General features: G+C 36.6%; 5 protein-coding genes and 2 non-coding genes across 11 annotated transcripts in view; 3 read left to right on the top strand and 4 right to left on the bottom strand.

Annotated features, from left to right (window-relative positions):
- The window catches only part of LOC147547940 (alpha/beta hydrolase domain-containing protein VTE7-like), a 64,952-nt gene that overhangs the window by 808 nt on the left and 40,771 nt on the right, over positions 1-23,373 (top strand). Inside the window, exons 2-11 of one of the 5 annotated variants that reach the window (XR_015238131.1) lie at positions 137-240; positions 313-410; positions 508-557; positions 874-969; positions 1,183-1,272; positions 1,485-1,577; positions 1,694-1,789; positions 1,911-1,976; positions 2,213-2,362; positions 2,769-2,822. Coding sequence is in view for 4 of the 5 variants with exons in the window: in XM_086670661.1 (XP_086526787.1) it covers positions 137-240; positions 313-410; positions 508-557; positions 874-969; positions 1,183-1,272; positions 1,485-1,577; positions 1,694-1,789; positions 1,911-1,976; positions 2,213-2,359 (840 nt within the window). In the remaining variant the exon portion in view is untranslated. Of the gene's footprint in view, positions 1-136; positions 241-312; positions 411-507; positions 558-873; positions 970-1,182; positions 1,273-1,484; positions 1,578-1,693; positions 1,790-1,910; positions 1,977-2,212; positions 2,363-2,768; positions 3,068-23,373 lie in introns of those variants that run through there. The other 4 variants (XM_086670662.1, XM_086670661.1, XM_086670663.1 and 1 more) reach the window with 4 other exon arrangements.
- LOC147547949 (PLASMODESMATA CALLOSE-BINDING PROTEIN 2-like) lies at positions 3,779-6,600 on the bottom strand. The gene is made up of 4 exons (XM_086670666.1): positions 5,975-6,600; positions 5,627-5,869; positions 5,335-5,371; positions 3,779-4,087 (listed from the first exon to the last, which is right to left on the bottom strand). Exons 1-4 carry the CDS (start codon positions 6,033-6,035, stop codon positions 3,931-3,933), a joined length of 498 nt encoding a protein of 165 aa, XP_086526792.1. The 5' UTR covers positions 6,036-6,600; the 3' UTR covers positions 3,779-3,930.
- On the bottom strand, positions 7,071-10,445 carry LOC147547948 (protein CANDIDATE G PROTEIN-COUPLED RECEPTOR 2-like). Its single transcript, XM_086670665.1, has 6 exons — positions 9,856-10,445; positions 8,826-9,017; positions 7,953-8,115; positions 7,644-7,746; positions 7,473-7,554; positions 7,071-7,364 (listed from the first exon to the last, which is right to left on the bottom strand). The coding sequence occupies exons 1-6, from the start codon at positions 10,141-10,143 to the stop codon at positions 7,287-7,289; spliced, it is 906 nt and encodes a 301-aa protein (XP_086526791.1). The 5' UTR covers positions 10,144-10,445; the 3' UTR covers positions 7,071-7,286.
- TT7 (Cytochrome P450 superfamily protein) lies at positions 10,853-16,194 on the bottom strand. Its single transcript, XM_086670660.1, has 3 exons — positions 15,363-16,194; positions 11,801-12,277; positions 10,853-11,706 (listed from the first exon to the last, which is right to left on the bottom strand). The coding sequence occupies exons 1-3, from the start codon at positions 15,807-15,809 to the stop codon at positions 11,047-11,049; spliced, it is 1,584 nt and encodes a 527-aa protein (XP_086526786.1). The 5' UTR covers positions 15,810-16,194; the 3' UTR covers positions 10,853-11,046.
- On the top strand, positions 20,457-20,529 carry TRNAA-UGC (transfer RNA alanine (anticodon UGC)). Its single transcript has one exon. It is a non-coding gene; the product is annotated as a tRNA-Ala (tRNA).
- On the bottom strand, positions 21,133-22,978 carry LOC147547945 (UDP-Glycosyltransferase superfamily protein; the record flags this gene model as incomplete). The annotated part of the gene is given in 6 exon segments (XM_086667970.1): positions 21,133-21,456; positions 21,458-21,931; positions 21,933-22,063; positions 22,534-22,668; positions 22,671-22,917; positions 22,919-22,978. Coding segments are annotated over 6 exon segments (1,371 nt in total), but the record flags the coding sequence as incomplete, so codon positions are not given.
- Positions 23,213-23,285, top strand: TRNAA-UGC (transfer RNA alanine (anticodon UGC)). The gene has a single exon. It is a non-coding gene; the product is annotated as a tRNA-Ala (tRNA).

The following is a 23,373-nucleotide window of genomic DNA, read 5'->3' as shown; positions in this document are numbered from 1 at the left end:
CACACCATTGAGATTTTTGACATATTAGGTGAATTTGACATAATGTGATAATTGAGTGAACTTGTGAAAGTTTGTTCTTTTCTTTTTTTCTGTGTTCTACCTGGAATATGTTCGATATTTGTTTGTAAGTGTTTAGTTGAGATTGCAGATTAGTTCATCGAATTCTATCCTCAGTAGTTGTGTGAAGCCAGTGGTGCAGAATGAGGCAAATCCAGTGGTTCTCCTCCATGGGTTCGACAGGTGCGTATTAAATTTACATGGTTACTGTTTACATACTTCAAAATTAGTGGTTCATACTATCTTATTCTTCAGCTCTATTTTAGAATGGAGATATACACATCCATTGCTTGAGGAGGCTGGTTTAGAGACATGGGCTTTCGACATTCTTGGGTGGGGTTTCTCTGACTTAGGTCTGTTTGATCTTAACACCCAACTTGACTGAGGATAAGTTTTCAGTTTTGGTAGCTATTGAATGCTATAAACTGGTTATGTTTTTAACGATATCAGGAACACTGCCTTCATGCAATGTGGCATCAAAGCGCAATCATCTATATCAGGTATTTCTTCCTCCCATCGCTTTGTTCCCAACTCTCATAATGAGTTCATTTATCATGGCTTAAACATATAATTTTGCTCGGGTGAGACATGATACGAATTTTGTGCGACATTTGTCAAGCACTATATCAAACACTCCATATATTTTTAGCCGGGAAAGCTCCCTTACCTTATTTACTGGAATCCTAACGATTCTTTGTCCAAATCTTCGTTAACTCTTCTCGTCTAGTGGCCGTCTTGTTCAGCTTCACCATCCATGGTGGGTATTCTTTTGAACTTTTTGAATCTAATTTGGCCTATCTTATCTATTTATCGTAGCTGTGGAAGTCCTATGTCAGGAAGCCTATGATATTAGTTGGGCCAAGTTTGGGAGCCGCTGTGGCGATTGACTTTGCCTTCAACCATTCAGAAGCTGTAAGTTTTCCTTTTAACTGCTTCATGAATATCTTAACCTCTGGGTGGATCAGTATCCTGTGGGAACTGGTCGATTGTGCATCATTCGGGTTCAATGTCGATAGTTTTTGTACCCGATCTATTAAAAATAGAAGAAAATGCACGATGTTGGGAAATTCTTATTATAAGTATTTGGCCGAATTATGAGATATTTTTTCTCTTTTAAATCTGAAGGTGGAGAAGCTGGTTTTGATTGATGCAAGTGTCTACACCGAAGGAACCGAAACATCATCCAATTTACCTAGATCATTTGCTTATGCTGGGGTGAGTCTTTGTCTTTCCCTATTATGTGAATGCAAGAACTAAGATCGTCATTTTCAAGAAATTGTAGGACGTACCTAAATAACCAAATGAAATACGTCGAGTTTTCTCGGAGTGTCAAGAAAACTATACATTAAGTTTTATTTAGACATAAATCTTTATTTTCGTTTGATTCGAGCATCTAAATCTTGATCTCACACTCTATTGATCATCAGGTATCTATATTAAAGAGCTTTCCGTTAAGATGGTACGCGAATTTCTTAGCCTTCAATAAAATTTCTTTCAGTACCAGTTTAGACTGGACTAATGTAAGTTTCTGCTTTTCGTTCAAGAAAAACTCATTGATGAACAATGTGTCAATTCCGTCTATGTTTTTAGGTAAGATATAATCTAATGGGATTCATAATATCGTGTTCTATTCTAGGTCGGACGTTTACATTGCTTTTTGCCTTGGTGGGAAGATGCAACAGTTGATTTTATGATGAGTGGTGGTTATCGTGTTAGTGAACAAATAAAACAGGTACATTATAAAAATGTTAACTTCCAAAAAAAACGAAAACGATATTTCTTGTCCAGGCGTTTTTTAGGGCTAGTTTATGTTTATATTTTCTGATGCTATGGGTAGTTCTATTGATGAACAGATAAAGCAGGAAACACTAATCATCTGGGGCGAGGACGATCAGATTATCAGCAATACACTTGCCACGGTTAGTTCATGCCTTTATCCGAATTTTAGCTTATATTACACCATCTGTACAAATCTTACCAAAAAAAAAAACCCAAAATCCGAATAATATTGCAGCTGATGTGTACATGTCAGATCAGCTAATATGGTTGTTTTATTGTTCATTTCATACATATTGGAAGTCGTAATTAGCGTAAAATGAACGTATGGTTGAATACTTGAATGTGACTAACATGACATTTTTTTATTAAAATGCAGAGACTAAATTCTGAACTTCCAAACTCAATTCTGCATCAAATTCCAAATTGTGGACATCTTCCTCATGTGGAGACACCAGACATTGCTGCCAAAATGATAGTCGACTTTGTTCGAAGTGATCAAAGACTTAAAGTTGAAGCTATTTAACAGGTAAGTCTGCACCAATATGTAGCCTTGATTTTAGATACAACCTCAAGCTTAGAAAATGGCGCCGAGGCTTTTTGGATGGGCTCACTGAGCCTTTGTGGCCTCTGTGCCCGTTGGGCTCTGGTCTGGAGGGCAAAAACATATACAATAGCGAGAACTGTCGGGGCTCAAGATCGTTACACCCGTAAATCATCATCTCAAAGACTCTGGAAACTTGGTTAGGAAGGGTTTGGTGGTTTTATGGGGGCTGGATATGGGCTCAACCCGTCTTGGCGCGTTAACTATACCTATTTAACCAATGGGCCCAAGTTAGGCCCATTTTAGTAGGGACTGGCTGTATTTTCTTTATCTGTTTCTGATACTACTGGCATTACTATCATTTCACCTGATCATACTTTTCCATGCCCAGGGTTTTGGCTTTGTTCAGCAACACCATCAAGGAAAGTAAGTCTCTCTCTCTCTCAGACTCTCCCTCCAAAATTCTAAAACAAGTATAAGAAACACAAAGGCCACCACCTATATGGCTATATCTTCCAAACTAGGGTTTATTTTTGCTCTTTTTTTCCTGGTTGAGTTTATTACAAGAAGAAATTATCACACTTTTGTTCATTGGTATTTGGCAAGATATACAAATTTGCATGTAGAACTGGCAGATACCTCACTATCTTAGTACATTAACTATAATAAATTAAAGTACTATTTTAATAATATATTCTTAATTAACCCAATATATTCAATTTAATTTTAATTAAAAAACTACCGATTTTTCTCAGATGTATAAATATATATATAGTTACTTGTTTAATTTTCCAATTGGAGGATAAAGTCGTATAACTTACCTACATTTAGGGTTATTTCCTGATGGCCCCTGACCAGATTTCCACGTGCCCCCCCTAAAGTACCCGAAATGCCGAGATGGCCCCCTAATCCGTCTTTCCGTCCGCCAATTGTTACCGTCAGTTTTTCACTTCTCATTTTGCCCTTAGGTGTGTCAACGTTACCGTCAGTTTTTCACTTCTCATTTTGCCCTTAGGTGTGTCAAACGTAGCGTCGCGTCATCTTCACTTTCACTTCACCGTTCCCACCACCATCCCTTATCTCTCTTTATCTTTCTCCTTTTCCCACCACACCACCTCTCTCTTTCGCGCCATCACCTCTCTCCCCTTATCTTTTCCTCTCTTTCTCCTCGTCTTTGTCCTAGGGAAAGGAGAGAGTGGAGGATATGGAGGGAAAGATGAAGTTAAGATGAATGTGAGGGGAAACACAAACATTTCAAAATTTGGATCGGTAGTATTTTAGCCTAATCAAGTCAATTGGGCAAAATTAGGTTGACTTAAAAGTCTTTATGCCCTAACCAAAATTGTATGCCACAAAGCATCAGTCATACATTGTTTCTTAAAAGAAGAGGAAACAAAGAAATGATAAATAAAATTTACTCAAAGATTCTCTATACCCATATTTGAATTTCTAATTCTCTACCCAGCATCAAACCCTAAACCCACAACTCCAAAACCAATCTTGACTACTCATCTTTACCCTACACCAACCATCATGTCATTTGTTTCCTTCAACTAGAAACTGATGAAAACTAGTAACAGAGTTACAAAAATAACAAAAAGTGATTCAGTCTTCCTGAGAAAAACCCTAACACCATTACTGCTGCTACTTCCTTCTGGGCCAGGTGCAGAGACTGTAGTTGAAGGTGGTGTAGTACCATTTCCTGCAAGGCTGCAAGTAAACACAAATAAATGAAACACCCAAAAACCAGCAGTCTATCTAGGGGTGGAACTAGGGCCGGCCCAGACGCACGTGGGTACTCGAGCTGATCTACCACATCGAACGCCGAGTGCCCACGGTCCGTACTAGATCCCAACAAAAAGATCAAGTTGTAGCTCACGAGTTAAGATCTCGCCTTCAAAGACTGTTGGATCCCACTGAAGTGTCCTTTGGTGGACCCCACGCAGTATCGACCCTGCCTGTTACAACCACCGGAAGGCGAGACAAATTCTGGGCAGAAAATGATATAACGACCAGGATATTCGAGATATAATACACGAATCTAGAGAGAGTTGACCCTCAAATCCTGGCGGTTGATTTCATTTTCTTCCCAAAGTCTGTTTTGACTTTCGGCTGACCAATCACTTTCCTTGTATACTTTGGAGTAAATTAGGGAGTGTGGAACTAGTAAGTTCAATGAAATGTTGTGTCATAGACAATGCCAAGGGTACTCCTCCCTGACCAGATTCCAAAGTCCAAGCCCATGCTTTTTATGCCTCTTTTGTTGTTGCAGAATAGTTTGTTTTTTTTATAATAAGGTTCCAAGTAAGGAATGAAAAGTTAAAAATAACGAAAACATTTATCTAATGCCCTATCCGGTTATTTAATTTTAAAAACTGTAATAATCTGAACTAACTTACGCGACCTTTGAGTAAGCAAACAAATGAACCCTGACGTTTAAACGGTCGGGGGTAAACTTCAATGGCAAGAATATTTGAAAGCCTAACAATAAACCCACTATCGAACCACACCGAGTTAACCTACTTTTTTAGTTGAAGCTATAAAAATATTCTCTAATACTACTAGTACTTTTTTTGTCATACAAGAGAAAAAGAAACCATATTGACAACAAAAACCAAACAAACCTTTACCCTACAATAAAAAGCTTAGAATAAATGGGTACAAGACAAAAGCAAAGAATTCCCTTTTTATCAGTTGTGACAAAAGCCAAAGAGCAAACAGCCTTTTTATATCTAGGGTTTTATTGTGTGATTTGAACTGAACCCATCACTCAAAAACAAGTATGAGCGCTATAACTTTACTTTAAGGTCTTTCAACAAGAACATCAAGAATTTCATCAAAAAAAAAAAAAAAAAACAAGAACATCAAGAAAATCAAGATGGGAAAAGGAAGGACTTTTTTGTGAAAAATCGCAAGTTAGGGGACCTTAGGGTAATAAAAAAGAAAATAAATTGTACCTTGCAGTTGAGGGATAAACACAAGTACCACCAGTGCCTAAAAAACACAAAGGAAAACAAGAAGACAGGATTAAAACTTACTCATTGTCTGAATCTGACTCATCTGAATCAAATGGACTCAAATAAATCCATAAACACACATAAGACAAAACTAGACAGACTGAAATCTGACTCGAGTCAATTCAGACCTCCTCCTTGAGTTAGCATTCATATCTGACTTAGAAAAAAATACTACCCAAATCTGTTTCCACAAGAATGATGAAAAGGGGGGGTTATGAATGTTGAAACTTACTTGGATCAGTTTGGGTAATGATGGCAGTGTTGGTAAAGATGCAAGTTCCTTCAGCTTGACCTTTATTTTGATAATAACTATTGACAGCATAAGAACAATGAGCTCTAACAGTATCAGGTTGAAAACAAACACCTCCTTGATGGATAGGTCCACAATCAGCTCCAGCTCCACAAGCATAATCTAATGACTTTTGTAGTGAAGGATCTCCCACATCACTCCTACAAACACACCAATTTATTCCATCTACAACAACAAAGAGAGAGAAAAGAGATGCATGTGTTAGATTTTGAAAAAAAACCGAGAAGGATGAAAAGGTTAAGAAGATAATAATATATATGATGAGATCACCTGAGGGATTAGTCATGATTACCAACATAAGGACTAGAAACACAAAAACCCCATGAGACATGATTCTAACAAGATTGAAGAAACTAATGGTGTCTTTAAAGAAGGTATGGGTGGGGAGAGTTCTAGAGAGAGAGAGAGGGAAATGAAGTTTTTTAGAGAGAGAGAGAGAGAGAGAGGAGGAGGGGTTGTGTTAATGGTAATGGACTAATGGGTAATGGAGAGATGTTATAACAAGGCATTTACAAGATGGGAAAACTTTTGGCACCAAAAAAATGAGATTCTAGACTTTGAAGTCTTCGCCCTTGAGTTGAGACTTGAGAGGAAGGAAGGATTTTTCTTTTCATAGAATCTGGCCCACTACAGTCAGCCCATAGAGTCAATTCCAAAACTAAGAACAATAAAATGGTGGACATTTCTTACTTAACATTTGGCATTTTGGGACACAAGAAATGAATTTGTAGAAAAGTAGAATTGCCTATTTCAGTTCAGCTAATCGCATCACCTCACTTTACAATTTATTAAATCCACTCGTCTCCTTAGTTTAGTTTCGATATATTGGTGGTCAATTTCTTCCTTCTTAGGATGCAAAGGCAATTCCAGATCATTTACGAGCTCTCTACCACGTCAATAACATTACTATGACGCTTAACTATACATAATTTGTTGAAGAAATCTTCTTGCGAAAATTACTGTGAAAACAACGGACTTACTCAAGATACACACGTACGCTTGATTTTTTTTGTTTCTAGCTTACTTCGATAAAGATAATAATATTTATAGATGCACAAGATACACCTAAACTCACTTTTTTCATAGAAAATCTAGCTTTGACATGTTTTAAAATGCCCTAAAGTTCTGCCTTTTTTTTATTCTTTTCTAGACTTTTGATTGTACTTGTATCATTTCTTAATCCTTATCAATTATACTAAAAAAAATTGAAAATATAAAATAGGAACATATTAATTCTTGGAAAAATGAATTATCTCGATTTACCAATTTACCAGCTTTTTATGTGTCCCAAGAGCATAATGGTTGTTTTACTATGTCATCTACCATGAAATCAGATTCTCTAGACACAAGAAAACCCATACCCGTTAAAAAAAAAACAGATTCTTGCATCGGATTAAACTTGAAGAAACAACGAAGTTCAGATACAATTCTATAGTTTTATATACCACCTCATCTAGGTTGATTTGAATTCAAACTAAAATCAAGTTTTATTTACAACAGTATAACTTCACTGATAAAGAGGAAAGAAATTGTTTTACCAGTGCAGATTACAGGAAGCTTTTACTGAGTTGCAGTTAACTTCTTAGTCCCAGTCATCATCGAAGAAACCTGCATCTTTCATCTCTGAGTAGTATACATTTTCTAGATGTAAATCATCCTCCTAAGCACATTAAACAAAACCTAGATTAGTTATCGATCTCGTTGATAAAGGGAGATCCATTTCACAAAAAGGGGGGAACTGAAGAATTTGGAGCAAGTGTTTAACTACCTGGAAAAAATCTGATAGGAATGTTGAGTATAGAAGAGGAAGGTAAAGACCGTGATAACAGATGGTCGTCAAATTGTACAGCCTAAAAGAGAGAAAAGCAGAGTTCAGGATTACGCTAAAAGGATTGCAATAAAACTGTTGCTATTAGGGATAGTGAGATGAATGACATACCACAGACCGAAGAGAGCGCCTGTTCCCAGAAGAGCACATGCAGAAAGTGCTATGGCATTTAAGCCGAACATCATAACAATGTACTTGTAGAAAGCTGGTCTTGCTGCAAATAGAAATTGAAGAACCCTTAAAGTCATAAGTTTAATCGTAATTGGGGTGACGGTGGGGAAGTTTGGCTGTAAAAGCTGGGCTGATACATACTAAGATCGGCCACCATTTTAGAAGGTTCCGAATTTAACAATTGTGCTGACAGACCAAACTATGGACAATAAGAAATATGATGATGATAAATTGATGATGATATCTTACCAGGTAATCTTTCTCTCCATTTTGAATGGTGCATGTACAATATGAAGCCATATACTGAGGTAAGTAATAGCTTGTGGATGAGCAGTAAACCCCATTTCACTTTATTTGTTGTTTGATCAGTGTCTATGAACAAAGGTACACCAAAACCAAATACATAGATTGCCTGCAAAAAGAACGGCACCAAATGAAGATACACATCCATTCAATTTGGTCATTCAAATGACTCCCTTCTCCAAATATATACACTGTCTTTTTTTTTCTGCCACTATCAACCTTCGCTTTGGTAAGCTTCTGGACAGAGTAAAGATTTTAGTACTAACAAACCTTTTAACGGATGTCCTGGACAAATTATAGCGTAAGGCAAACTATAGTGTAATTATGAAAGTTCCTAAGTACCTTCATCGGTCCAAAATGTGCTTCTACTTTTACCCAATATAAGTTTTTTTTTAAAAGCTGGGAACTAATTTTTACCAAATACAAGTTAAACTATTTAGTGATGCTTGACGAAACCTATAACCTGGAATCTCTCTTTTGGCAAACAAAAAACAAATTGATTAAAATAGCACCTATTTGCCTTTGATATGGATCCTCACTGCTGTGGTAGTACCAACTCACAGCGAGACTGAAACTGAAGCAGGAAATGCAAAAAAACAAGACCGAAATTTGAAGTCGTCTTAACAACCACAGAGCTTCTAACTATACTGGACTTACACGGTATTAGTTAGGCAGGTCTCACCCAAAGATCCCAAAAATCGAATTTCATTACTAACCGATCTAAAAGATAGAATGATAGATAATCTTCAAGTTACTTATGACCATGTTTTAAAGCCTGAAATGTTATAATGTTATATTACATTGATAAATGGGACTTGCCTTGAGAAGTATATCAGCCCCAACAATAGCACCTGAGACAACAAAAGTGTGTGTCAAAGCTTCCAAGCTACTTGTGTAACTTCCTTGGAGTAAGAATGCTACCAAGCTAATTTCCAAGAACAGCATTCCAGACGTCGTAAACAAAGACAGAAAATTCCAAGCAGATTCCTTTCCAGGAGTACATTCCCATGCCTATATAAACACAAATCTAACAGTCAAGTAACAAACAAATGTAAATCCATGAGCACTAGATAACCAAACCAAAAACGAATTATCCAAGGGAATGACTGGATTAGTGAATCGAGAACGAATAATAAACATCGAAATTGCTGTACAGAAACTGTTAAGTTTGTGGTCATCTAACTCAAAACAAATGGCAATGAGTGGATTGGACCTGGATGTTCTATTGTTGGTTACTATAGTGCCCATTTCTCAAGTGGGATTATTCCCACATGTCCCCTCACGTATGGGGTTCTTAGCGCCTAACATGTGTCTTTATTGGGTCGTGGTACACAACTATACATATGCACTTATCACCTGTGGGCCTAGCTCTGACACCATATTAAGTTCTTAAGTTAGCATAACCAGAGACGACATAGATATTATATTCTTGGTAACTAAAGTATCGTCTTCCCACGTTGAACTACTCCCACACAAACATTACAACATATACTTAAGAACACGGATCAATTCATTAAGGGGAAGAAGAACTCTGAACACAGATATATGAATCAGTTGATCTAAAAGAACAAGAAAAGAGTTAAAATTGATTTTCAGTTTGAAGATTTTAATCATCTCAGTACTTCAAAAGAGCTGTTATTTCAGTCTAAATCGGGGATAATATTAAACAAACTGTAATCTAGTAACAGTAACCTTGTAATAGCAATTAAAAATTGACCTAACAATCTATCTACACTAATCAAAAGTTTCAACCTTTCAATCCCAAATAAGCAATTAAACTCAAGAAAACAAACCCTAACTCAATATGAACAGAACTGTATTATTTTCAAAATTGAAGAAAGTGACAGACCTGAAAAGCGCACCAAGCTAGATTAAGCAAGCTAACAAGCCAAAGAAGACCATAATAAGAAATCATAATATAAGATCGGCCATGAGAGAGTTTCGTGAAGCTTTTCCTTGCTTGAAAACCTAAGTATCCAATGAAGATAGCTGATGGAACAACCAAAGAAAGATTATACCATAAACCATGACAATTAAAAAGCCAACCAGATAAATTCTTATTGTAATCCAAAGCTTCTTCTATCGGAACAGGTGAAATCGAAAGGGAATTTCCTATAATTTCTTGAAGTTCTCTCATTTTCTCGAAGAGAAATTGTGAAGCATCACGGAAACCCTAATTTTAGGGCTTGAAAATGTCTCGAATTTGGGAATCGAGTTTCAGTAAGCCTTGATCAGATCTCAATAACTGAAAATCCTAGAGATAGAGAGAGAGAAGTTGAGAAGCAATCCAACTGCCGCAAATGGCTAAACGATAGGAAAGTTATATAAGCACCATGCCTACATTTCCCAGCTGAGGTCTGGGGTGGAGAAATCAACTAAACAAGCGCGGTTCTCCTGAACTTCAAAAACCCACTTTCGATACACGATCCTCAAATCATCATAGGATATGTCAGTGTCAGAAGATACGTAATCATAGAAAGTTGTCCTCCTAACGATCATCATGTGCGGATCCATCTAAGCTTGTACCTTACACCGCGTCATCTCAATCATTCATCACAGTTGGTCAACGGAATCTACGAAAATATATCAGGTTCGCCCTAATTAGGATATCGAATGTTCAACCTCTAAACTCAAGACTTTTAAATTCAATCCTTCATGTGCAAAGACACCCTACTGACTTGAATGTTGGAGAGGATTCTGAGTTTTTTGCAGGTTTTTTTCCTTAGATCATCAAGAAAAAGTTCAATATCTATTCGATGAGTTTTTTGCAGGTTCTGATATTACCACTTTTAGACATCATCGATTTCTCACTATCCCACATGAGTTCTAAATATACAAGCGGAGACTTCCTTCGAAATAAAATTGCATTCAAACAATTAACAACACACTCTCTTTGGACTCCATCCATTTGGATGGAAATAAAGGTTATCAAACACAACCTAAGAAGAAATAAAATCCATTACATAAGTGACTAATTTGAACTAAACACAAGTACTAGGGCATAATTATACTAATTACCATAATAAACCTTCATTACTTATCAATGTTCTACGTTTTTCATGGTACCATATACATGGGCTGCAAGCCTCGGCCTTGGGTGTACCATCAAGGTTGAGGCCCTTTGCAATGTTAGCCCATAAGCCTCTTTCATGTCCAACTTTTCGACTAGTTGGCCTTTCGGTAGGTCCCAATCGAAGGCGTGAATCAACGTGGCTGTCATGAATTGGACCATTCGCAATCCTAGACTCAACCCGGCACAGATCCGACGACCAGCACCGAATGGAATGACTTCAAAATCACCACCTTTAACATCAACATTGGCTTTTTCGCTGCCTGGAAGGAATCGTTCAGGTTGAAACTTCAACGGATCGGGCCATATAGATGGGTCACGAGCAATGGCCCATACATTGACAAGAAGAGTTGCTTTTTTGGGAATGAAGTAGCCGTTGATTTCACAGTCTTCATCGCCAATTCGGGGAAGGGAGAGTGGTGTTGATGGATGGAGCCGGAAAGTTTCCTTGATAATGGCTTGCAGGTAGGGTAGTTGAGCTAAGTCAGACTCCGATACGAGTCTATCCTTGCCAACAACCGAGTCGAGCTCTTGTTGGGCTTGCGCCAGGATTTTTGGCTGTCGAATCAACTCCGCCAAGGCCCACTCCACGGTACTTGATGATGTATCTGTACCTGCTGTGAATAAATTCTACAAACAAGATTGGTGTAAAGAGTTAGGTATTGTACATATGACAACCTTATGATTTGCATATATAGAGAAGAGTAAAGAAGAAGTTAATTACCAAAAGAAGAGCTTTAATTTCAGTATCAGTAAGCTTGCATTCTTCACCATCAACCTCCTCTTTCAACCCAATCAATTTACTCAACAAATCATAAGGTTGTTGTTCTTTGTGATTATTCCCATTATTAGCATTATTGATAATCTTATGTTCTTCAATAATATTTGTCAAAAAAGCATCAAATCTTTTATGTAAATTCTTCATTTTTGCAGCTACACCTTGTAAATCAAGCCACTCTAGATAAGGTATAAAATCACCAATATTAAATACCCCTGATAATACCATTACTTCAATTACCATTTCTTTAAATTCTTTTGACTTTTTGTCTTCTCTTCCATCACCATCTCCAACTACTCTTCTTCCTAATAAAACCCTTCCTAATGCATTTGTTGTACAAACATTTAGTAAATCTGACAGGTTTACTGGTTCATTACTACTACTTGATCTACCCAAGGCTTTTGTCATCACTTTTACTTCTTCCTGCATCAAATGAGACAATTTTAAAGTTAGGAAATATCACTCATTTTCATTTGGGAAATGCTTACTTTACTACGTGTTTCTACATTATGAAAACCATGGCTCGAATCTTACTCTTTTATATGTTCTTTTTTCCTAATACTACTTTATATGGGTCTTACTCGACAACAACCTTTATAATTTAAATATGGGACATGCTAAGTGTACAAACGATTTACACGGGTAAAAGAACGGTTTAGATCGAAGTTAAACTTTGAAAAAACAGTCTTTTAGTGAAAGCAAGTCATTAAGTCAAGGATTTTGTCAAAAATTTTGACATTGTAGCACGACATTTTATTAGACACTCTATGATGATGTGGAATATTTAATATAGACTCTCAAGAGAAATACTCTAAAATTAGAGTGTCTTCTTAAGATTTTCTCCGTGCCAAACTCAACCTTTATAAATTATTCAATAGACGAATTTCCATTTTAACTACTTTTTACTATTAAATTTTGGAGTGAAATGTGTATCAAATAGAATTATTCTAGAGATCTCCATTTGAGACACAAAAAATTTAGGCAGTGGCTTTGGGGCATAAAGAAAGGGGCATAAAAAAAGCCGTCGGGCACAAAAACTTTGTTTAACAAGATTTGACCTATGGGACATCTTCATTTTGTGTCTAAAAATTGATTTTTTTTTTCTCTTGCCCCTTAACCATCATCTCCTCAAGTTTTTATCTCTTCTTTTTTCTTCCTCTCTCTTGTTGCTCTCTCTCTCTCTCTCATTGCCTGTCTTTATCCGAAGATAATTTCGTAGGTATTTCAACTTCCTTGCTTTGATCCTTCCGAAAATCAAATGAATCATAACTTTCTAATCTTATTTTGTTCCTTAGCTGATCTTGAACGGGAACAAAATATTTTTTAGGAATTTCAGGTTCTAATTAATTAAATGGAGCATTCTCGTTCTTCTTTAGCGATTCTTTTGCTTGTTGATCAATCTAAAACCCCTCTTCGAGGGTTTCGTGGTTGGTCGACCATAAAACATTTCTTGGTTAACCAACCACGTGGTTGACCGGTACGAAGTCTAAGAGAACAATAAAGAGAGAAAGATCTATTGTGAGAAAGAGCCACACAACGCACACACGAGAAAGGAAGAAGAGAGAGAAATCTACATCGAGAGAGTGAGATCTACAATGAGAGAGAGTGAGAGAGAGAAAGAGATGGAGAAAATTTCTGATTCAGAATGTTTGAGACAGAGAAATCTACCAAGAGAGAGAGGAGATCTGCTTCGGGTTCTCTAATTCATGGCGTAAGAGAGAGAGAGAGAGAGAGAGAGAGAGAGAGAGAGAGAGGTGGGTGGTGACCGAAAATGGTGGTGACAATCGAAAGTTGTGCCGTTGAAGCAGAGGGGCTAAAAACAACGGAGAAAATTTGTGGACTAAAAAATAATATGCCCTTTAGTCACTTTTGACTGTCCAAATATTTACATCCGAAGACTTCTCAATAAGATACGTGATATAAGACGGATCGAGATGAACAGATCCGACGATGAAGATGTGTCCAAGCAAAGAGATACGTGTGTAACACATATATGTACGTGACGGATCGAGATGACGAGATCCGACGATCAGGAAGAATTCAGAATATTCCAAGATATTTGAAGATATGTGAAGATCCATAATATATAGTTTAATATATGGGATGCTAGAGTGCCCAGTTTTTAGCCCATTAAAATGCCCAGCTGATGTGGAATCACTAAAAGACAAGGTTTTTTCAAAGTTTGACTACGGTGGGGACCGCTTTTATTTCCAAATGAGGAAATTTGGGCATTTTAATGGGCAAAATTGCTGGGCACTCTATCATTTCCCTTAATATATTTGGAATATCTCTTGTAATATATACAATATTATTATTAGATAGATTCTATATTATTTCCCAGTTTAGTTAGGAGAAACTCGGAAACCCTAAACCTTAATGTCTCTATAAATAGGAGAGGGTTGTAGGAATTAAACTTATCGAGTTATGTTTGACCAATGTAACCGACTAACCCCACAATTGTATATGGTGATTATTAATAAAGAAATTATTCTCCATAGATTAGGTCATGATTATCCGACCGGACCACGTTATATTATCGTGTCACTATTTAAATTTATATCTCCGATTATTATATAATCGTGAATTTAACACTTCTCCCTACGCCCCAGGAATCCACCATAGGGTGTCATTATTGTTTTACTTTAGAAAAGAAATGAACTCTTAATAACTAAAATCTTAGAACTTTTCTTGGTTGCGATTGAAGAAGCTCTAAGTTTTGAGTATTTGAACTTTGGGTTTCTTAATACTGATAAGTCACTATTGAAGAGAGTACTTTACTTCACTAGATTCAGTAGACCTTACTCACCTCTGGTAGATATGAGCAAAAGTAATAAATACCTAAGAAAGTTCCCTCATTATTAAATGCCAAACATGGTCCACAAAAATTTGTTCATGTCACATGGGCACAATAACGTACTCTAAGTTTTTTCTTTTGGAAATAGGTATCTTTTAAGAAATTGATATAGTATCAAAGATTTCTACTTCTACCGAGTTTCGATCATGTGGCCTTCAGACTTCCAAAGTGAACACATTACGACTGAAGAAGTTTCGAAATGTAATTTAGAATAGTCTTAAAATTCAAACAAATTATATACTTTAACAACTCTCATATGATCTCCATGTAAGGTTGGTCTATATTAGTAATATGATACGATCGATCACTCTTTTCAACAACAACAAAATATGACGGGTCACTAAAATGATTAATGCAACAATTGTAATGTCAAGTCCACCTACAGTGACACTTGTTGCATTTAACAATCGACTCAAAGTCTAACTCCAAATAAAACACTCTCTTAACCCAAAAATGCAACTTTCTTAAAGACAAAAGAAAAATTTAACGGAACTATATGATTCAATTTTTTTTAAGCGCGTCCGTCTCATATCATCTCACTAATGGTAGTTCAATATTATCAAAATAAAATGCCCACATATTATAATGAAATCTCAATAGTGAGTAATGAAATAATCTCGAATAGTTAAAATAAAAGATGAACATTATAAATACCTCACGGATATGCCGAAAATCTTCCAAAGCTTTAGCAGAGAAAAGGTGGACGGCACAGATCTTTCTAAACATACGCCATCGACGACCATAAGGTGCAAAAACAAGATCTTGGTAATTATAAGCAATATGTTTAGCGCCAGAATTTGGTGGTCTACTTGAAAAATTAGAATCATGTGTCTTCAAAAATTGTGCAGCAACAGAAGCTGAAGCTGCAACTACAACATCAACAGATCCTAACCGTAGATACATCAATGGTCCATATGTCTGAGCCATAGATGCTAGCTTTTGGTGAGCCGCTGGGCCAAGATGGGGTAAGTTTCCAACAATAGGCCATGGTTTTGGTCCAGGAGGTAATGGTAAATGGTTGGATCGGTTAGACCGATTCAATATATAGTAGATTAAAATTACAAAGATGAAAGTTGAGAAGAGAAGATATAAAGAAGCCATGAGATTTTTCTTCAAGGTAATTGAAGAATGGGTTTTCTATTTTTTGGGTTTTATAAAGAAGAACAAGAAGAAGAAGAATGGTTGTTGTCTTGTTGAGGTAGTTAACTCGTGACTGGTACCTAAGAAGTGTTTGGCATATTTTGGTAGGTAGTAAACACCATGAATTGGTTTCTAGTAATTTCCGCGTGAAATAAATTCCAAGAAATTCTAATTCGTACTTTTTGTCTTAAGATTTGTATTTTATTTAGACAAAATAGAGTTTTAGATATACTGATAATTAACCGTCTACTTTTTATCTAGGTTTGATATTTTGAGATTTCATTAATGAATGACGATGATGAACAACGATTACACTAACTTCAAACGTCTAAGCATAAAATGTAGTGGGGAGTTACTAATTTTATGTTGTTATCATATATATACATAAACTTCTAATGCTTCTTGTGGATACTAATTAACGGAGAAGAGGACATTGGGAGGTTGGTAAAACACTCCAAGTCTCCAACCACACAATCTAACAACTTTGACAAAAGTGTTGACATATTTAAAGGTGAAGTTATTTTCCTACTAACCATATTTTCTACTTCATAAAAAAAGAAACCATATTTTCTAGGGTCATACTTCCCGGTCTTTAAATGGAATGGAGATTTTGACTAAACAATGTATATCGTCCCTTCTTTTTTGTGTTTCGACATGTTCAAGCCATTTGGTTATACTGACTAAATATTTCGAAAGGATAATGCTACTCAGACTCTCAAAGTATAGACAAAGTTAAGAAAGTAGCTAGGCACTATTTGGTTAAAGATTTGTAAATCACTTTTATTTTGGTAAAGATGAATGAAACCCACACCCTCAAAATGCTTACATTTTTTACTTTGTTTGTACTTTGGGAGTCTGAGTAGCATTATCCTTTTCGAAATGATTTGTTAACCGTTTATCCAGTAGTTCGCTATTACAAATTATTTCTTATAAAGAAATATTATTAATACAAGATTATGCCTTTGGATACAAGATTTTCATATTATAATTTTATATGTTAGGTATACATTTAAGATTTATTGTTGTTACGACAAAACTCTGTTTATTATAATTGTTCCAAATTTTGTTTATCATATGCATCATATTTCAAAGAATTATCTCGGATTTACATGATTGGGATATTGGCGGCGGTTCGCAAATATCGCAGAACACAAAGTGATACCACGTAACAGAATGCAATATAACAGAGAAAAAATGGTCGATACAATTATACATAACAAAATTTTATGAAACAAATGAGAAAATAGTTTTCTGGAGGGAATAAGAAAGAGAGAATCCAAACGGTGATTAAGAACTCCCCCTTTTTTGTGTGAATAACACGTGGATAAATTTGGATCGAGGAAATAGATGACATCGTTCCAGTCTCAATTATCACAAGTACAAAGGAGTGAAAGGACTGACGAATTCAGCATTTCAGAACTGTTTAGACCGAAGGGATACCGAATTTTTACCAAAGGATTTTCGATCCAACGGTTTGTTTGTTCTTCACTGATCTTAGTGAGATGTTTGATCCGTACAATATTTGGTTTTCAATCGGTGATCTACTTCGGTTGCTCCCGCAGAAAAGTTAAGTAGGTACAGTAATGTCAGTCAAGTGGCTTAGGCCTCATTTGGATAAACGGATTCTATTTGCAGTTGCTTTTCTTTAAGCGCTTAATTTTCAGTGCTTCATAAAAGTCAAATTTTGTTGTTTGGTAATATCTTGTAAAAGCGCTTTTTAGAAAATAAAATTTAACGGCGCGCATTTGGCAAAAAGAAACTAAAAGTGTTTTTACTTAACAATTACATGTTAATCTTATTCATCAAAACAAACCTTACTTTTTTTTAAAGATTTTTAGACCTTACTTGGTTTAATAGAGATTCCATGAGAATGTTAATTAGTATAAACTTTTGATTTGAGGCACTCAAACTATACTCATATTTGTTAAGTGAGTTTGTTAAAGGAGTAATGAAAAAACCAAAATATTGGTAAGGTATTAGAAGATCTTGAATCTCAATCATCTTTGCTTTCTTTCTTTACCCTTCAATGGAAAAAATTGGAAGAATACCTTGATTCAATTAAAAAATCAATCGAAGAAAGCTTTGATAAGCTTGAATTGAAAGAGAGGGGGGCCATCAATGAAACTAATTCTCTTCCTCTTGTAAAAGAAAATGGATTGAAGAAATGGGTAGACAGAGGAAACAGATTGAAGAATGGGTAGAGAGAGAAAACGGATCTAAGAATTAGGTATAAGGGAGAGTATGTAAGGAATGGATTGATCACAAAGTGGATATAAAAGAGAAATCCATCAATTTCTTTCCCCTATAGCCACATCATAATCTTGATCATAAACATGAAGAACACCACAAATTTACCTTGACTTTGATTACTGTTTTTCTTTATTTCATATACACCTTGTTCGTCTTCTAATTGTAATGATAACCAAATCACCAAATCACTCAAATTACAGAGAGGAGATTAGAGAGAGAGATACGTGAGAGAAGATGAGAGAGAGGGAGGGAGAGTTTTTTGTGCGTCCCAAACTTAAGAATAATTACCGTACGGCTTCCCGCAAACGCAGAAAGCGGAAGCCACAAATCGTGGCTTCTGCTTTTTCCGTAACAAGTGCTTTTATGGCTTTTAAAAAGCCCAAGCTTTTTCCGCCAAACGTGACTCTTTCCTATAAGCACTTCCTAATAAGCTATAAGCAGCTTTTTAGCCTCTTTTAAGCTTAGCCAAATGCGGCCTTATTCTTTGTAAGAATTGCATTTAAGTCGCTGGCTCTATCATATTAAAGGGAGTGTTCTTTTTTTTTTTTTTTTTTTTTTTTGTTGAAATATTAAAGGGAGTGTTCTTGATAAATATTAAAGGGAGTGTTCTTGATAAAAAAAAGTTATGATACTAAGAAGTACTTCTTTTCTTTCAACAAAAAGAAAAAGAAGTACTTCTTTTGTGAATACATTAATAATACAAGGGATAATTTGATCTTTTCGGAAATGTCGATTCCCTTACTTACTACGTAGGCAAGTAAGTCTCCCAAGACGTCACCAAGAATGTATTTTTATCATTTTCTTCGTAAAACAATAGAGGGGTAGTCTAGATGAATTTTAAGCTTCTTTATTTTATGTTTTTTTAACAACTTTCGTATGATCTTTGCAAATTAAAATGTCAATTATGGTGATGTATGTGCATTAGGAAACCAAACTCGGACCCAAGTCGAGCTTCTAGGTCGGTGACTTAGGTTGGTTACTTAGGTCGGTGAATTAGGGTTAAGGGAAGTCTATAAATACTTCTTTAATCTTAATTAGAAGTAAGTTGCACAATTAGAAACACACAAGAGAAGAAGGTTGCCGAGAAGAGCAGAGATGATCTGTTTCAGCGTCCACAGTCTTCGTTGTTCGGAAAATCCGACGATGAGTTCTTCTCCGATTAAGCTGAAATTTGGCAGAAGTGTTTTTAACCTGTTCATCTAGTATTTGTACGGTGGGATCGTTGATTGGTGTCCGGGATCCTAGTGAATTTAGGGTCGTTTTAGACTGTATATTTCTGGACTGTTTTGTTCTTGTTTGTGAGGTTTTCTTCGTGTTTCTTCGTGTTTGAGATTGATTCTTTTGGGAAGGGTCTGAGTCTCGGGTGGACGTAGTCTATAACTACTTTGCTTATTATAGTTGATTTGGTTGGACTACGAGTCCCGTGGTTTTTACTTCTCACGTTGAGGAGGTTTTCCACGTTAAAAATCGTTGTCTTATTTACTTTCAGTTCTTTGTTTATTTCTCCCACTTATTCTTCTATATTATCCTCGTAACTAACGCAAAGGGAAAAACTCTTATTTCCGCTACGCCTAAGTGTTCGTTTTTCCCAACAAGTGGTATCAGAGCTCTAGGTTAGAGAGTTCTTTGGATTGCGATAGCTTTGGTTATTGGTTTGTTTGTGTTAGTGATGGAAAATATGGGTAGAATGATAAGTTTGAATGGTGCTAATTATCATCTATGGAAGGGTAAGATGGAGGACTTGCTCTTTGTGAAGAAATTTCACGCTCCGGTGTTTTATGAGAAGAAACCCGATGAGAAGACTGATGATCAGTGGACTTTGCTAAATCGTCAAGTGTGCGGTTTGATGAGGCAATGAGTAGATGATAATGTGTTACATCATATTGAGAATGAGACTAATGCTTGTTCGTTGTGGTTGAAGCTGGAGCAGTTATTTGCTCGGAAAACAAGAAACAATAAGATGTATATGATGAAAAAATTACTCGAGTTAAGGTATCGAGAGGAAACTCCCGTGACTTATCACTTGAATGTGTTCTAGGGGTTACTTAATAAACTATCTGATATGGGTATAAACTTTGATGAAGAGATTCACGGTTTGTGGCTTCTTGGTACGTTACCAGATTCTTGGGAGGTGTTCAGGATGTCTCTTTGTAAATCTACTTCCGAAGGGAGTTATCTCAATGGACTTAGTGAAGAACAGTGTCTTGAATGAGGAAACTAGGAGGCAGTCAAATCCTATATCTTCGAGTTCAGATGTGTTGTTACTGAGTCGCGGGGGAGAAGTTCACGTAGAGAATCGAAGAGGAACAGAAGCAGGAAAACCTACATGTGAAGGTCCTAATTTAAGTATTGCTACAAGGGGATGTAGCTCAAATGGTAGAGCGCTCGCTTTGCATGCGAGAGGTACAGGGTTCGATACCCTGCATCTCCATTTCAATCAATGTTTTACTTGCAAAGCAAAGCACATTTAACATTCTTTTATGACTTTTGAAGTTTCCTTTTCTCTACAACACAACAATCCTCTATTTAAATATGGAAAAAAAGAACAAAATGCACAATCTAAGAAGTATCTTCAAAAACTTGAAAAGAAAAAGTTAACCTAGTTTGAGGAGGCCTTTCTATGTGAAGAGCTTCATTTTTCCACTAGCAACTAAGAGAAACAGCGAGAATAGTCCCTACACACAGACAAGGTTATCTAGTAACGAAGCAAACAAATGCCTAGGTCCTCTCCTCTCACTCGTTGCCAATTCATTTTGACTTGGTTGCATGACCACAAACTTAATATGGTACCAGAGCTAGACCCGCACGTGGATAAGTTTGAAAGACACACATGATCCACATCACGTGGAAAAGAGTAAGAAGAAACATGTGTCTGGCTCAAAGAACGTTACAGGTGAGGGGCGTTGGGGGATAGTCCTACATGGGGAAAAAGACAACTTTGTAACCAAGAATGTAATGTCTATGTTTTTTCACTCATTGTCAATTGGTTTTGAGTTGGATGGTTACAAACTTAACACTACTCTTCACGATTTCTTTAAGCTCTTGGATGGTTACTAGATAACCTTGTCTGTGTGTGGGGACTATTCTCGCTATTTTGAGTTGGATAGTTGAAACTTTTCATGGAAAATCCTCCTTCAGTAACACTACTCTTCACGATTTCTTTAAGCTCTTGCTTTTGTCGTTTCGTCGATAACTAAGGCCCTGATCTTGTTCTTGATTTCTCCTTCGGATATGATCCCCTATCATCTTTGTTCAATGGCAACCCAACCTTCCAAAAATCCCAAATGTAGCTCTGGTTAAAGAATTGATCACCAATAAAAGGCCAACAAAGAAATGGAACTCCCATATTTATAATTTATTCCTTCCATAGTTGAGTTCCATCCACATTTCGTCATAAAACACGACACTGAAGGATCTAATACATTTTGTTGAGGCGCCCAAGATACTATTCGTCCACGATTTGCTATTCTTTCTTGAAAACCATGCGGATAAGCATAATGGATAACCCCGTCAGTTTGGCCTGGCCGAACAACCCACAAAAACTACTACCCTGAACTTTCAAGTCCTAGAGCTAGTTCATGGAACTGAAGTTTGTTAAAAAATGTCATGCTTCCAAATGCAACATAGATTACAGAATTTGCCGATTGTTGACCGAGCCAGTTCAGACAAGTAGAGTCCTCTGCCCAAAAGTTTCCAGCGAGGTTTCGAGGCCGATTTCTTGCAAGCAATGGACCAACGGAAAGAAGTTTGGGGTTCAACTCATGTGCTGATAACTCGAGATCAAAAACTGAATTGGAAAGTTACCACTTAGCATCTTTAATGTCTTCGATCGATATATGATAATATGTACTGGAATAAGATTTTCTGCACTATCTTATCATTGAAATAGTTCCATATAAAGTGGTCTATGTTCATGGATGGCATTGCTGGAGATAATTGAATCATTTGTTGTTTAACTGCATTTCCTGCAAGGACACATATCACAAAATCATTTTATATAGTCAAATGTTGTTTTAATTCAAATCTGAAATTTGTCGCGAAACAACTTGGTTCTTATTATTTCATGATGTTTGTTTCTATCCGGCTCGTCTGGATGGCTGACTTGGGCTTAATTTTGAAACCGTTTGAATAAAACCTAAAATAAGTCCGCATTGAGAGTCCATTGTCTAATGTATTCTGAAATGGCAGTTGCGCCCTTGACTAGAAGAAATCAGACCGAGAATGAAATGCTCGAAGCCTCAGCAAAATCGATACGGTCCCCACTTTTAACAACAAGGCTCAAGACCAACATGTATGGGGTTTTGTCTCTGGTTAAGGCTCCAAGAGCACACCCAGAAGCTTGAGAACACACTTATAGCCCACGGTCCGGATGTGCTCTCAAGCAATGTGGGGCTCAGATAAAAACAGTTCAAAAGGGAAAAGAGAATATACTTACCATCTTGTTTAAGTATTCCAGCTTCAATGTTTAGTGGAATGTGCAAGGTCATTGTACTGTGTCCTACTGCAGCATTCCAAAAGACTGCTGCAGGAATTCCTATCCTCTTGGCAAGTTTTACTGCCCAACCCATTATGTGATCTTACTATCATTCGATTCATTTATTAACTCCTCAAGATAGACCGTAAGGACGTGTACCATAGAGGTACAAAGCTTTCCCAAGTGGCTCCGGTCTTCGCCTGGCTCCATCCCATCTGGTATTGAGACTAGTTTAATTTCATTCTCTTTCTTTTCACAGTCGGCCGGTAAAGAGGAAACCAGTCTTTTGTGATTGAATACTGTGTTGACGAACGTGATTTTGAAGCCTCGTTCGGCCAAACAGTGGGGATACCTCCATTAGAGGTATGACATGACCTTGAGCTGGGAATGGCATAACCAAAGCATGATTGATGTTTTTTCATGGTTATTTTCCCACTTCAACCTGTGTTTGTTAAGATATTAACCAGGAAATAAACAAACTAAGCAAGGAAAAACATTCTTAAAGACAAACTAAGGAAGACCTTAACTAGGGGTGTGCAAAAATAGACCAAGCCAAAGAGAGAGCTTGGGTTTCAACAAGAAGATGGGTTAAACAAAACCCACAACTAGATATGATATATTAAATTAATTATAACAGAAAGGGGATGTAGCTCAAATGGTAGAGCGCTCGCTTTGCATGCGAGAGGTACAGGGTTCGATCCCCTGCATCTCCATTTCAATTTTATTTTTTTACTTTGGATCCAAAACCTCCTTGTCAGTTTTTCATTTGACCAGTTTAAAGATTCATATCCTCCCTCTTCT

Source organism: Eschscholzia californica, unplaced genomic scaffold (assembly GCF_041429995.1).
Source record: "Eschscholzia californica isolate CP2 unplaced genomic scaffold, dmEscCali1.0.p SCAF_3, whole genome shotgun sequence".
In the NCBI taxonomy this organism is placed as follows: domain Eukaryota; kingdom Viridiplantae; phylum Streptophyta; class Magnoliopsida; order Ranunculales; family Papaveraceae; genus Eschscholzia; species Eschscholzia californica.
Note: the sequence above shows the minus strand (reverse complement) of the source record. Positions and strands in the feature narration are given on the sequence as shown.

What these genes read in the sequence shown, in the direction of transcription:
- LOC147547949 (XM_086670666.1), bottom strand. Translation starts at nt 6,035, where the DNA reads ATGTCTCATGGGGTTTTTGTGTTTCTAGTCCTTATGTTGGTAATCATG. An exon ending in CATTACCCAAACTGATCCAA is followed by an intron (nt 5,372 to 5,626) that starts GTAAGTTTCAAC and finishes TGTGTTTTTTAG; the next exon opens with GCACTGGTGGTACTTGTGTT. An exon ending in GTTTATCCCTCAACTGCAAG is followed by an intron (nt 4,088 to 5,334) that starts GTACAATTTATT and finishes GTTTACTTGCAG; the next exon opens with CCTTGCAGGAAATGGTACTA.
- LOC147547948 (XM_086670665.1), bottom strand. Translation starts at nt 10,143, where the DNA reads ATGAGAGAACTTCAAGAAATTATAGGAAATTCCCTTTCGATTTCACCT. An exon ending in ATGGAGAGAAAGATTACCTG is followed by an intron (nt 7,747 to 7,952) that starts GTAAGATATCAT and finishes TTCTATTTGCAG; the next exon opens with CAAGACCAGCTTTCTACAAG. An exon ending in TCCTATCAGATTTTTTCCAG is followed by an intron (nt 7,365 to 7,472) that starts GTAGTTAAACAC and finishes TAATGTGCTTAG; the next exon opens with GAGGATGATTTACATCTAGA.
- TT7 (XM_086670660.1), bottom strand. Translation starts at nt 15,809, where the DNA reads ATGGCTTCTTTATATCTTCTCTTCTCAACTTTCATCTTTGTAATTTTA. An exon ending in ATTTTCGGCATATCCGTGAG is followed by an intron (nt 12,278 to 15,362) that starts GTATTTATAATG and finishes CATTTGATGCAG; the next exon opens with GAAGAAGTAAAAGTGATGAC. An exon ending in AAATTAAAGCTCTTCTTTTG is followed by an intron (nt 11,707 to 11,800) that starts GTAATTAACTTC and finishes TCTTGTTTGTAG; the next exon opens with AATTTATTCACAGCAGGTAC.